The sequence below is a fragment of the Hyaena hyaena genome, unplaced genomic scaffold (assembly GCF_003009895.1).
Source record: "Hyaena hyaena isolate Hyena2069 unplaced genomic scaffold, ASM300989v1 scaffold_8, whole genome shotgun sequence".
Lineage (NCBI taxonomy): Eukaryota > Metazoa > Chordata > Mammalia > Carnivora > Hyaenidae > Hyaena > Hyaena hyaena.
This window is the reverse complement of record NW_024080640.1, coordinates 4,223,992-4,238,414: the sequence shown is the minus strand read 5'-3', so window position 1 is coordinate 4,238,414 and position 14,423 is coordinate 4,223,992. Positions and strand designations below refer to the sequence as shown.

General features: G+C 44.8%; 1 protein-coding gene across 2 annotated transcripts in view; it reads right to left on the bottom strand.

Annotated features, from left to right (window-relative positions):
- Window positions 1-14,423, bottom strand: part of MKLN1 (muskelin 1) — a 361,418-nt gene that overhangs the window by 183,356 nt on the left and 163,639 nt on the right. The window contains exon 1 of one of the 2 annotated variants that reach the window (XM_039243345.1): window positions 1,928-2,060. The exons of the other annotated variant lie outside the window; for it this stretch is intronic. Within the exon in view, the coding sequence (XP_039099276.1) occupies window positions 1,928-2,025 (98 nt within the window). The 5' untranslated portion in view covers window positions 2,026-2,060. Of the gene's footprint in view, window positions 1-1,927; window positions 2,061-14,423 lie in introns of those variants that run through there. 2 annotated transcript variants of the gene reach the window in all.

Genomic DNA, 14,423 nt, shown 5'->3' with positions numbered 1-14,423 from the left:
CTGGCCAGGAAAATTTCTGTTATTAGAAAACTTCTCCGAAGTTATTAAATGAAACGATGCCACCCCAATTCCCTACTGCCTGTGTTCCTGAGCTGGGGCAGAGAAAAATGCTAATTTTCTTCAGATTCAAGAATCTGTGGGCCTCAAAAATCAGAAGTCAAGTACCGAGGGCCACATTTCAACTCCAGCTGAGGGCTGTTTACCTGGCTCATTCTCAAATGAAAAGCTGGGAGTCCAACATCAATCAGGGACACGGCCATGCAGTAGCCATCGATAGGCCACACAGGCCAGATCTGACCACAAGTCACTTGGCACCCTTCACTGAAGCAAACCCTACTGAAGGCCTGACTGCCAACCCTTGACCTGGGGACTGGGACAATGGGCCGGCAGTCAAGAGAGTGACATTCTTCCAGTCACAGATCCATTTTGAGATTCTTGACTAGAAAACTCAAATTTGAGAACATGTGAATGATTTTTTAAAAAAAATTTTTGAATGTTTTTATTTCTTTCTGAGAAAGAGAGCGTGAGCGGGGGAGGGTCAGAGAGAGAGGGAGACACAGAATCCGAAACAGGCTCCAGGCTCCTGAGCTGACTGTCACCACAGAACCCGACGCGGGGCTCGAACCCAAGAACCGTGAGATCATGACCTGAGCTGAAGTCGGTCGCCCAACCGACTGAGCCACCCAGGCGCCCCTGAAGAATTTTTTAAATACAGTTGAAAAAACTCTGAGTACGCTTCACCGATCTAGTTACCTTCTTTAGTTCAGCAACATAAACGATAAATTATTTGTAACTTGTTTTGTTTATCAAATCATTCCTGGACTCGTGTGTGAAATGATGTTCCAGGGGACTAGTACTTTTCTCCGCTGTCTGCACACAGATCTTAAAACTTTACTAAGGAAGTCTCTCCATCTGCATGTAAAATTGGACTTACACGTCCTTCTCTCAAAGATAAGCTAAAGATAAATAAATACTGTATGAAAGTACTTTCAGCATTTCCGAAGGAATGTGCTACCAAAAGACTGAAAAGTACTTTATCTTTAAACTCTGAGTAACCCAATGGAACTCTTTTTAACCCTGAACCCGCGACTCAGACAGACCAAGCCAGTGTTGGAAGTCACATTCATTAAAGCCAGACTTTTCTGTCTATATTCGAGTTTCTGGGCTGGGAAATTGGTCTGTGTTTGTATAAACCCAAGTTCTGAGCCATCATATAATGGAACTCTTCTGTACTTTTTTCCCTACCCTTTTTCAGAAAATACCAGCCAGAAAAGACAACCGTCTGCAAATCCTACAAACCCTCCCCACTTTGCAAGGATTCAGATGGATCCCCCAACTTTTCAACCTTCCGTGACTTCTCCCACTCACTCCTCTGGAGCTAATCACTTTTAATGACCCCCCTCAGGAACAATCAATCACTCCTCTTCTCAGCTTTACACTTTGTCCCGGCAGCAACCGGCTAAGCCTTCCCCCCCCCCCCACCCCGACCCCCTCCCCCGTTCTCCGGCCAGCTCCGACGACCACAGACATCATCTTTGCTACCCGTCGGGACCCCGAAATCTCCGGTTCCTGCCCCAACTCCCTGAGCCAGCCGCCCCTCAAGCCCTCCTGAACCCCCAAATCACGGGCAAAACATCACCGGGTTGCCGGTTGTCTTACGCGCTCCAGATCCGCGCGGGGCACACGTCGCCCCTTCCCCAACTTCCCCCCCGACCCAGCTCTCCAGACCCTAACCCCTCCTTGAGACAGGGGGAAGGGGGGGAGGGAGGGCAAAGCTCAGCGGCCGGACCGAGACTCGGGAGGCCAAGCGTCCCCCTCACCAGGCCCGGCCTGGGCCTCTCGGCTCGGCTGCCCTCCACTGCCCCCCTGGCCCCGCCGTGCTTATGCCGAAGAGCAGGGCAACACGAGCCCAAAGGTCGGCACTTACTCGGGAAGGTAGGTGGAGGAGAAGGAGCTCCACTTGTGTAGCGCGTAGGGCAGAAGCCGGCACTCGGGCGCCGCAGCGACAGCCCCGCCAGCCGCCATCTTGTCAGCACCGTAGCGGCCGCCACCGACCGCCTGCCGCGCCGGGAGGAGGGGAGGGGCGTGGCCTGCTCTTAAAGGGGCCGCGCCGCGCCGCGCCGCGCCATCCACACTCCGGGACTGGCATGTTGCCCACCGTGTGGAGGGCTGAGGCGAGCGCGGGTCCTCGGTTCTCTCCCAGAGTTTCCACCTGCCAAGACTCCTTAATGACCCACCAAAAGTGGGACTGGACTGTGAGCACCTGAGGGCTTTCCTGTGGCGCTCGGAGGGGAGGGGCGCAAAGGACTTTTCTTACAAGCCGAGGTAAGGAAAAAGCCAAGAATGTTACGAAAAGAAAAAATTGTGGTTTGGGAGCCGGGGCGGGAAACTGAGAGGACGAACTTGGAGAAGGGACGCCTTAGCGACTTTGGAAGCCGCGGCCCTCTCCCGTTGACATATCCTTCAAGGCAGCTGAAGGGAGCTGGCGCGGAAGAGCTAACACCCTCTCCCTCTGCCGTGGTCCTGGTTTTAAACGTCTTGGCCCGCGTTCCCGAGTCACATGGAGACAGGAACAGGAAATGCTCGCGCGTTCTCTCACCTCGGCGATGCCCGTCCCTGTAAACATTCGTGGCCAACCCTCTCACCGCGGGCCGTGCGTGCCCTCGGCTTGCTCCGTAAGGACATTCACCCCCAGATCGGAAAACACCTTAAGGAGTTGGGAAGCGGTGTGTCATCGTTGTTGGGTTGTTGTTTTTTTCTGCCCACTTGTAGCTCCGACAGACGTGTAGCCCAAAAGTTCAGGAAGAGCGAGAGGCAGACGGCGTTGTAAGAAAAAGAGCCGAGAGGGGCCCCTGGGTGGCTCAGTCCGTTAAGCGTCCGACTTCGGCTCAGGTCAGGATCTCGCGGTTCCTGGGTTCGAGCCCCGCGTCGGGCTCTGTGCTGACTGCCAGCTCAGAGCCTGGAGCCTGTTTCGGATTCTGTGTCTCCCTCTCTCTCTGACCCTCCCCTGCTCACGCTGTCTGTCTCTCTCAGAAATAAATACAACATAAAAAAAAAAAATTAAGAAAAAAGAAAAAGAGCCGAGAGGGAAAAACAGCCCGTGTGCTCTCAGCGCCATATGGGCGGCAAGCCAGCTTCTTCTCAAAAAAAGGAGCATTCGCCGCAAGTATCTGGCAGCTTTAGATAACGCTCCCATCAAGTACCTGTGTGTTGAGGGGGATGCAGGTTTAGTTCCTGGCTTGGCCCCTGCGGTTACCAAAGTGCTCGGCACTTGCTAGAAAAGCCCTAAAAGCTCTATCCCCTAAGAGCCTTGACAGTATCTTCATCTCCACCTGACCGATGGAAAAACTCCTGCAAAGCGTTTCTCAGTGAATGACCCAGTGAGTTGAAAACCTCAGTTTTCAACTGGGGCGCCTGGGTGGCTCAGTCGGTTGAGTGTCCGACTTCAGCTCAGGTCATGATCTCGCGGTTCGTGGGTTTGAGCCCCGCGTCGGGCTCTGTGCTGACAGCTCAGAGCCTGGAGCCTGTTTCAGATTCTGTGTCTCCCTCTCTCTGACCCTCCCCTGCTCAGGCTGTCTCTCTCTCAGAAATAAAAACATTTAACAAAATTAAAAAAAAAAAAAAAGAAAACCTCAGTAACTGTATTTTCTTCCTCTAATGTTAATCCTTAAACTGCCCCGGACCTCCTCACATCTTTCCCTGACTCCCCGTTTCCAATCGGGCAAAACTTACTAGTGACCCTCGCTAGCATATCCGATCAAGAATGCCCAAAAGAAGGCCACTATGTTCACGTCTAAAAATCACATGGTCTTTGGGTGGGGTAGCAGGTTGGAAAAGTATTTGTTCCCTGAGGGAATGCCATGACCCCCGGGATTCGAGTTGGGAGTCCAGACACGGGGGAGAGGCCAGAGAAGGTTAGTCTCAAAGAGGCTTAGTGGTAAACTTTGGGGGGAAAGAGAGGTTTCTGAAGGGAGAAGATTAAGACGGTGACTCAGTTCAGTTAGTTTGGGGCACTGGATTTGCTAATTACACCTCTTACCCTAATGTAAGTCGAGTCTTTGTTCTTTTCCAGATACAGAGATGTGGTTTCTGAGTGATCCTTTTAAAAATAGAGGGGCACCTGGGTGACTCAGTTGGTTAAGCGTGGACTTCTGCTCAGATCATGATCTCATGGTTCGAGCCCCACGTTGGGCTCTGTGCTGACAGCTGGCTCAGAGCCTGGAGCCTGCTTCGGATTCTGTGTCTCCCTCTCTCTATGACCCTCCCCTGCTCACGCTGTCTCTATTTGTGTCTCTCAAAAATAAATAAAATATTTTTTAAAATTTTTAATGAAATAAACATTAAAAATTTTTCTTTAATAAAAATAAAAAATAGAGATAAGTCAGTTCTTCCTGAGATGATTCTCAGTGACTTTCTATTCCAGTTAAGTAATGTGGAAATCCTTTAGCAGAGGCCTCTCATATCCTGCCTTGATTACCTCTCCAGCCTTCTCTCTTCTTTCTCCTTTGCAAGCTTTACTCCTGCCACACTAAACTAACACACTGAATTGGCTCATTTAAATTCTGTGCTCTCAGGCTTCCAGAGCTCAGTCTATGCCAAGCCAGGAACACTCTCCATCATTCTTCATCTAGCTAACTCCTGCTCATTTTTCAGATTATTTCATTCTGGAAAATCGTTCCTCATCACCACTGTTGTGTTTTGTTTTGTTTTGTTTAAGTTTATGTATTTATTATTGAGAGAAACAGAGTGAGCAGGGGAGAGGTAGAGAGAGGAGGAAAGAGAAGGAATCCCAAGCAGGCTCTGAGCTGTCAGCACAGAGCCCAACATGGGGCCCAAACTCATGAACTGTGAGATCATGACCTGAACCAAAACCAAGAGTCTGACGCTTAACCAACTGAGCCACCTAGGCAGCACTCCTCATCACCAATTTTGAAGTTAGCTGCCAGTTTTTATGTGTCCATTGGCACCCTGAGTTTTCCTCCTTATTTTAGCAGCTACCACAATGTATTTTAATTTCCTCTTTTTTCCCCTCTTCTTTCTCCCTAAACAATAACTCTCATGCAAGTAGGAGTTGTGCATATCTTGTTACGAGTGACATCCTCAGTCCTGTTAGAATGTCCAGTACATAGTAGATGCTCAATAAATATTTATTGACAAATAAATAAATTATGCTAAAAGAGAACTTGGGTTGAAGAGGAAAGAGAATGCTGGAACTTCTCAGACCGCAAACATATATCCCTGAGGTGCGATTGCCACGGAGAGTGTAAAGACTCAGGATAGCTTGGCTTCCCTGCAGCAAAGGCTTTACAAGCAGTGGAATAATTTAAAGTATTCATATGTTAACATAAATATGGATATATTATGATACTGAACCCAAGATGTATGTAAATGTTAAGATAAAATAGAAGACTAAAGAAATTTCAAAATCTGCAGGAGTCTGCTACTAGCTCAGATCTCTTAGAGATATATCCTTATATCCTCCTCTGCGTTTGGAGCGGTGCCTTAGGTGATGGAGTTCATTGTAAGGATACGTGGAGAAGGCCTGGAAACTGTCAACTGCCATTTAGTCCCTCTGGTGCCCCAATGCTTCACAGATTGGGACATTTTGATAGCTTCACAGAGAACTGGCTAATGGATCGTTATTATTCAGAAATCAACAGCTCCAGTGACCCAGTCATCTTATCCCTTAAAAGCAATCATCTTTTATTCTCTGATGCCTTCTCAGTATGCTTCTCATAGTAAATGCTTGCCAGAGAACGAAACTGATTATATTTGATTTGTCACCACTCACTATCTTTTCCTGTAAAAAAAAAAAAAAAATTATTAAGAGGCTGTGATGTGCCAGGCTTGGTCTAGGTGTCAAGGTGACAGGGATAAAGAAACAAGCCAGACAAGGGCCCTGCTTTCATGGAGCTTACATTCTGATACGATAACATACAATAAATAAGTCAACTAGATAATTTTAGTCTGTGTGTTTTGAGTGCTAAGAAAAGACTACACTGGAGTAATATTTAGATTGGATAGTAAAGGAAACTTCTCTAAGAAGGTAAAAGTTAAGCTATAGTAAGGAAGTACCAGGCACACAAAGGCTGGATAAAAAAACATTCTAGCCAGAAAGAATAAGCAAGTGCAATGGGCCTGAGACAGGAACGTAATTGGTGTGTTGAAAGAATAGAAAGTATGGCTGAAGGAGCGCCTGGGTTACTCAGTCAGTTAAGCGCCTGACTGTTGGTTTCGGCTCAGGTCATGATCTCATCTCATGGTTCGTGGATTTGAACCCCACATTGGGCTCTGTGTTGACAGTTTGGAGCCTGCTTGGGATTCTCTCTCTTCGTCTCTCTCTGCCCCTCCCCTGCTCATTCTCTCTCTCTCTCTCTCTCTCTCTCAAAAAATTAATAAACCTAAAAAATATTTAAAAAATTTTTTAAAGTGTGGCTGCAGCCTAGTGATGGGGGAGAGCAGAGTTGGAAAAGTTGGGCCCCAACAGCCACGGTAAGGAGCCATAATATGGAAGTGTGAAGAAGAGGCCCGTGTAAGGACTCACAGCAAGGAGTGGCATGATCCACTTTACACTTTCTAAAGGTCACTCTGCAAAACAGAGAGTGGGTTTGAGAAAGGCAAGAGTTAAAGTGAGAAGACTTGACAGGTGGTTATTTCAGTAGCTAGGCGAGAGATGATGGTGGCTTGGACTAGCAGAGGAGATGGAGAATAGTGGTTGAATTGGGACATATTTTGGAATTAAAGCCAGCTAGACACTCTGGTGAGGGAGAGAAGGCAGCAGAACAGGAAAGAATCAAGGATAATCCTGGGTTTGGGGTTTGCATCATAGGCTAAATATTGACACTTTTACTGAGAGGGGACAGTTAGACACAGTTTCAAGATAGAAGGAAACAAGAATTCTGAATTCAGACATTCAAATGACCAAGAGACACATGAAAAGATGCTCAACACCGCTAATCGTCAGGGAAATGCAAATCAAAACCACAATGAACTGTCCCCTCACACTTGTCTAGTAACAAAAAGACAAGAAATAACGGGTGTTGGCAAGGATGTGGAGAAAAGAGAACCCTCTTGCACTGTTGGTGGGAATGTGAAATGGTGCAACCACTGTGGGAAACAGAATGGAGGTTCCTCAGAAAATTAAAAATAGAAATACTATATGACCCAGTAATTCCACTACTGGGTATATACCCAAGAAAAATGAAAACAGTAATTTGAAAAGATTGGGTGCCTGGCGGGCTCAGTCAATAGAGCACATGACTCTAGATCTCGGGGTTGTTGAGTTAAAGCCCCATGTTGGGTGTAGAGCTTACTTTTTAAAAAATGAAAAGAAGGGCACCTGGATGGCTCAGTTGGTTAAGCATTAGCTCAGGTCATGATCTCCTGGTTTGTGGTATTGAGCCCCGTGTTGGGGTCTATCCTGACAGTGAGGAGATATGGTATCTGCCTATATAAAAGAATGAAATCTTGCCATTTGCAACAACATTGGTGGACCTAGAGGGTATTATGCTAAGTGAAATAAAGTCAGAGAAAGACAAACCATATGACTTCACTTACATGAAGAATCTAAAAAATAATGAACACTCTTAAATACAGAGAACAAACTGGTGATTGCTAGAGGGGAGGCTGGTGGAGGGATGGGTGAAATGCATGAAGAAGATTAAGAGGTACAAACAAAAAAAATTCTGACGTTAATGTACTATAGAGGGGAAATCTAATAGACATCCATGTGGGATCGCCAAGTATGCAACATGAAGAATCTATTTTGGTCTAAGTTTTATTAAACCTAGTCACCTCAGAGACATTTGGCCTTCTTTTTATTATTATTATTATTTTTTTAAATTTTGAGAGAGAGACAAAGTGAGTATGAGGAAGAGAGGGGCAGAAAGAGGGAGAGAATCCCAAACAGGCTCTGCATTGTCAGTGGAGAAACCAACTCACAAACCTTGAGATCGTGACCTGAGCTGAAATCAAGAGTTGGATGCTTGGAGCACCTGGGTGACAGTCAGTTGAGTGGCTGACTTCGGCTCAGGTCACGGTCTCGTGGTTGGTGAGTTCGAGCTCTACCTCAGGCTCTGTGCTGACAGCTCAGAGCCTGGAGCCTTCTTCAGATTCTGTGTCTCCCTTTCTCTCTGCTGCTCGCCGGCTTGTACTCCCTTTTTCTCTCTTAAATAAATAAACATTAAAAAAAAAAAAAAAGAGCTGGACGCTTAACCAACTGAGCCACCCAGGTACTCCTGGCCTTTTTATCTAACCAACCTAGTGGTTGCTTCTTTTGGTTCAGACACTGATTCCTGAATCAATAATTTTTTCTCTGAGTAACTGAGTCACTGGAGCTCCAGGTATAGCAGCTCTAGAGAGAAGAAACCATCTGTGGCAGCCTTCAGCAGTAGGGGAGTAGGGGTATAAGAATAATCCGTGGAAGGAAACCTAGAGAATGTATTGAAAATCTTAGTTTTGTTCCTAGGTCTGCTACTTTTCTAACTATGAGACCTTGGGAAATTCACATAACTTCTCTGAGTCTCATTTTCTACCTCTAAAAGTAAAGTTAATCAAACCTGTCCTGTCTACTTCACACAGGGGCTTTGAAGATCAAGTGAAGGTAGAGAATGATTATTGAGTGCCTCGTTTGTCTACTATGAGATAATGTAAGTTCTCATTTAATTCACAGAAACTCTGAGATATAAATATTTCCCTTTCACAAATGAGAAAAATAAGACTTAGAAAGGTTAAATAATTGTCTTCGATTTACTTCTTCACATGTGCAGGACAGAAGAGAATGAGGTAGGGGTATTCCTTCTCCTGACTCCCTGCCTGTAAGGTCACTCTGGGCTGACTGGCCCTTTGGACCAGAGGTCACAAGTCCTCCTCCCAAGTGGTCTTTCCACACAGCTCTCTCTGGTTCTGGGTTCCAGTAAACCACCCCTGCTCCTTGCTTCCTGCAGTTTCCTGGTATGTTCTCACACTTTTATAAATAGTCCCTTTATTAAGCCTCTTACATGGCCCAGTTTGAGAATGCCATCTGTTTCCAGCTGGGACCTTCACTGATATAATAACTTATCCAAGGAGGTATAGCTAGTCAGTGACAGCCAGAATCTCTTTGGTTCAAAAGCCAGTCCTGTTTGATAGCATCCCATTCTTCTCAAGTGTGAAGAGACTTAGTAAACTGTAAAGTACTGTTCAGATATAAGATGTTGTCAGAAAAGACCACCAGAGTTAAAAAGCAAAACAAATTTGGCTGATTTATTTCCAGCCAAAGGAACACACTAGACTAAGGGGGAAAAGAGGTGTTTGTAAGGAAGGGGTTTCATCATTGTTATGCTCACTGAAGATTAAAATAAACCCTCTAAAAGGGCTGGAATAAATCAACAGTTCTGTACATGATTGGTTAAAACAACCCCCACACTTCAGTGGTTAGAAAAAAATAAATCTTCAGATAGGTCCTGTAAGCCTCTTGCTTTAGCTGATGAGGGTCATGCAAAGTTCATGGTTTCTTTAACAGCTTTAGCTGTTTAGGAGGGTAGGAGCACAATACAGTATTCAGTGTGCTATCTCCTAGGCAAGCTCTTCTGTAAATGGGAGAACTTCCTTTTACAATACAGATGAAGAAACTAATACCCAATTATGTTCGATATCATGTCTAAGGTCATCTACACATTTGGCCTTTTGCAGAACCCTGAATCTCAGTCCACTTTTTTCTCATGTATTTAATGGGAACTTTTGAGGACTACACCTATGTTATTCTTCTTTTTAAGTCCTCCATAACTAACACATAGCAAATGCTTGAGAAATATTTCCTGAACTGAATCGCTTAGTTCCTCCTGAATTTCTTCTCACTAATTGTCTTAGGCAATTAAGTCTGCTATAACAAAAATACCATAAACTTTGTGACTTAAATGACAAACTCTTTTTTTTTTTAATTAATTAATTAATTTATTTATTTATTTTTACAAATAGTTTATTGTCAAATTAGTTTCTACATAACACTCAGTGCTCATCCCCAAAGTGCCCTCCTTCATGCCCATCCCCCCCTCCCCCCCACATCCATCAGTCCTCAGTTTTTGTCAGCATTCAAGAGTCTCTCATGGTTTGCCTCTCTCCCTTTCCCCCACCATTTCCGCCCTTCTTCTCCCCCTTGGTCCTCCGTCAAGTTCCTCCTAATCCTCCTATACATGCAAACATATGGTATTTGTCCTTCTCTGCCTGACTTATTTCGCTCAGCATAACACCCTCAAGGTCCATCCATGTTGCTACACATGGCCAGATTTCATTGTTTCTCATTGCCATGTAGTATTCCATGGTATAGATAAACCACATCTTCTTGATCCATTCATCTGTTGATGGACACTTAGGCTCTTTCCATGTTTTAGCTATTGTGGAGAGTGCTGCTATGAACATTGGGGTACATGTGCTCCTATGCCTCAGCATTTCTGTATCCCTTGGGTAAATTCCTAGCAGTGCTATTGCTGGGTTAAATGACAAACTCTTATTTTTCACAGTTCTGGAGGCTGGGAAGTCCACGATGAAGGTGCTAGTAGATTCAGTATCTGATGAGAGCCTTCCTTCTGATCTGCACACATCCACTTCTTGCATCCACCCTTGGTCCCCCAAAATGTGTGTCCATCTCACTTGCTAAATACATTCATTTCATCCCAACAGTCCCAAAGTTCTTATAGCTCATTCCAGCATAAAGTCTAAAGTGCGAAGTCTTATCTGAATATCATCTAAATCAGATACAGATGAGACTCATCCTTGGGCAGAATTCCTTTCCAGCTCTAAACCTGTGAAACCAAGTGAGTGCATCCACAATACAGTGATAGGGCAGGCATACATAGGCATTTACATTCCAAAAGGAAGATATGGGAAAGAAGAGGACAAACTCAATGAGAGCTTAAAGCCTGAGAATAATCCCCTTTGGCTCTATACTGCCTTTGGCACAGCCTTTTGGGCCCTCAAAAGGGGGTCCAGTTGAGGGCTGCCACTGCTGCACTGTCTTGCCTGAGAAACACCCTCTGGGCTCTAACTGGTGGTGGTCACCCCCCCCACCCCCCCACCCCTCCACCCCTCCACCCCTCCACCCCACCCCACCCCCCCCCTGGGCTTTGGGTAGCCCCGCCCCAGAGCTGTGGGTAGAAGCCATCTGGCCTGTTGTAACAGGTAATAGCTTCCTCTTTTGAAAGCCTGATGGCACCCCCTAATGATCTCAAATTGTTTCCAGGGTCATTCATTCCCTGTCTTATAGAATAGCTTTTGTTCCAGCCAAACAGCTCTGTGGTCCTGGTCCTATAAAATCCAAGACGTCCAACAGCCTTTCTTCATTCCATCCATCTCCATCCCCTTAAGTTCAAACTGGAGTATCCCTGCTGGGGTGGTCGATTAGTTCTCTGGTTCATATCCACACTAATCTCCTAATCAAATGGTCAGCCAGCCGTACCTTTAGTGTTCTCTTTAAATATGCCTTCTCATTTTTTGTAATGTGGACAGGCTTAGAATTTTCCAAATCTTTAAATTCTGGTTCCTCTTTGCCTGACAGTTCTATCCTCAGTTCATATCTCTTCTCATTTTACCAATAAGCTGTCAGGAGGAACCAAGCACTTCTTCAATACTTGGCTTAGAAATCTCAGCTAGATACCAATTTCGTCGCTTGTAAACCTTCACAGAGCTCAAGAACAAGATTACAAATCAGCCAACTGCTTTGCTACTTTATAATAAAGATCACCTTTCCTCCTGTTTCCAATAACCTGTTCCTCATTTCTGCCTGAAACCAGAATGGCCTTTACTATCCATATTTCTAGCAACATTCTATTCATGTATGCTCTTAAAAAAAAAAAAAAAAAGGCATTCTCTCCAGCTCTCTTCTTTCGGAGCCCTCGCCAAAATCACCTTTAGCAATCCCTTCACAGCAATATTGAGTTTTTCCAGCATGCACCCCCCCAATACTAGCCCCCACCCATTACCCATTTCCAAAACTGCTTCCACACTTTTAGGTGTTTGTTATAGGAGTACGCCCACTTCTCTGTACCAATTTTTGACTTAGTTAGCTTGTACTACTGTAACAAAAATATAATAGACTACTTGGCTTAAACACTATTAACCTTCACAATAAAAGTTATTTTGCTACCAAAAAATGGGTCTGTTCAGAAATAGCAGAGGGATGCCTGGGTGGCTCAGTTGGTTAAGTGTCTAACTTTGGCTCAGGTCATGATCTTACGGTTTGTGAGTTCGAGCCCCACATTGGGCTCTGTGCTAACAGCTCAGAGCCAGGAGCCTGCTTCAGATTCTGTGTGTGTCTCTTTCTGCCCCTGCCTCCCTCTCTCTCTCTCTCTCTCTCTCTCTTTCTCTCTCTCTCTCAAAAAATAAACATTTAAAATAAGTTTAGAAATAGCAGAGAATTGCAATTCAGGACATGCAAGCTACAGCAAAACCATACACATATCCAACAAGCAAAGGAGAGGGATGTTATTTTAGGAAGAAGAAAGAAAAAGTCAAGAAGGATTGTTTTGAAAGACCATTGGAGAAAACCAAGAGTTCAGGGTGATGACTTCTCATTAGCTGGTTGCAGAGGGAGTCAATGTCTTGTAGAAGATACAATATACATCTTTTCCCTGTTGGGGCCTGAAATTGAGGATTCTTTCCTGAAGATGATTCTTCTGTTGGGGCCTGTAATAGACACTTCTATTGGGAGTCTATAATTGACAATTCTTCCTATAACTAACATTGAGCGGTGTGTCTGTCCTCTATCTACTTTAGTGAGGTTTTCCTTTGTTAATTTTCATACAACAAACATTTATTTCTCACACTTGCAGGCTGGAAAGTCCAAAATCAAGGCACTGGTAGATTTGGTGTCTACAGCCCTATTACTAGTTTGCAGATGGTGGCCTTCTTGCTATATTGGTGAGAGAGAAGAGTTCTGGTCTTATCCCTCACTTTTTTCTTTGGGGGGTTGGGGTGAGGGACACAGAGAGAAGGAGAGAGAATACAGAGCCCTTAGTGGGGCTTGATCTCATGAATCACTTATCTGATTGAGCGGCCCAGGCACCCCTTGGTCTCATCCCCTTATAAAGGTCCAAATCCCCTTAGGAAGCTCCACCTTCATGACTTCATTGAAATCTAATCACACCTTCTAAAGGCCCCACCTTCTAAAACTAACACATTGGAGATTAGGGCTTCAACAGAGGAATTTGAGGAGAACACAAACTTTCAGTCCATAGCACTAATTATGATTACATTTTTCAAAAATTAAAGGAGTTTGTTTAGAGATCATTTATAGATCAGAAGACTGGAAAGAATTAAAGGAATGGGGGCTGCCTATCTATTTTTGGTTAGTAAATGAAGAAAATCATCATGAAAATTAGAATTTACCCCAAAATAATTGCCATCAAGCATTTCTTGCATACCAGAAATGCACAAGCATTATCTCAATTAATCCTGACAGCAACCCTGCAAGTAAACTCAGATTCTTGGAGGTCAGGATTTGCCAAACTGATATGTGCCCTTATTATCCAATTCTCAGTGTATGCATTCAGGATTCAGAACGCCAAGAGAAATACGTGATGTATTCCTGCAGCTAATGTTCTGTCTCAGTCTTACTTCCGTTCTCTCATGGTTTCCGTATTAACTCATTTCAACTTTGCTATTGTTGTTTGGAATCCTTTCTCTGAGCACAACATTGCCAAAAGGAGCAGATGAAAAGCAAATTTGTAAGTAAGCACTCTGTAAGTAAGGCGATATCCCCTTTATTTTTTAGGACAAGGAACTTCCGCCAGGCCCAGTGGGACCTCTGCCCCCCTCCTCAGGTCACAGGTGAACACCAAGACTAGTTTCAGGTGTGAAGCTCAGGTCTGTCTGCTCCCAGGAGATGGCAGCAGCAGCCGCCACAGCCTCGGCCTGCTGGAGATGACAGACAGGATTGCTCCTTATGCCTCTTGGCATCCAAGCCCAGAAAATTCTTGGTATTAGAGACCACTTTATGCCTCCCTTGGTTTGCTGAGCTTGGTTGGAGCCGAGGCACAGGGAATGCAGGAACTGGCAATGATTCGTCATCTCATAAGCGCCTGGTTCTTTTGTAAACTCTTTGGTCCGAACTGTGACCTTGAAGCATGTATCGAAGGAGGACCAGGAAGTCTCTGGCCAGGGAAAAGAGCTTCAAAAAGAAACAAATACAGTTGACCCTTGAAGGGGTTTAGGGGCACCAACCTCCCTCTCCACCCTCTTGCAGTCTGAAATCCATGTAAAACTTTTGACTCCCTAAAAACTTAACTACAAATATCCTATCATTGACTGGAAGCCTTACCCATAACGTAAACAGTCAATTTACACGTATTTTGTATGTTATGCATATTATATGCTCTATTCTTACAATAAAGTAAACTAGGAAAAGAAGAAAACATTATTAAAATCGTAAGGAAGAGAAAATACATTTA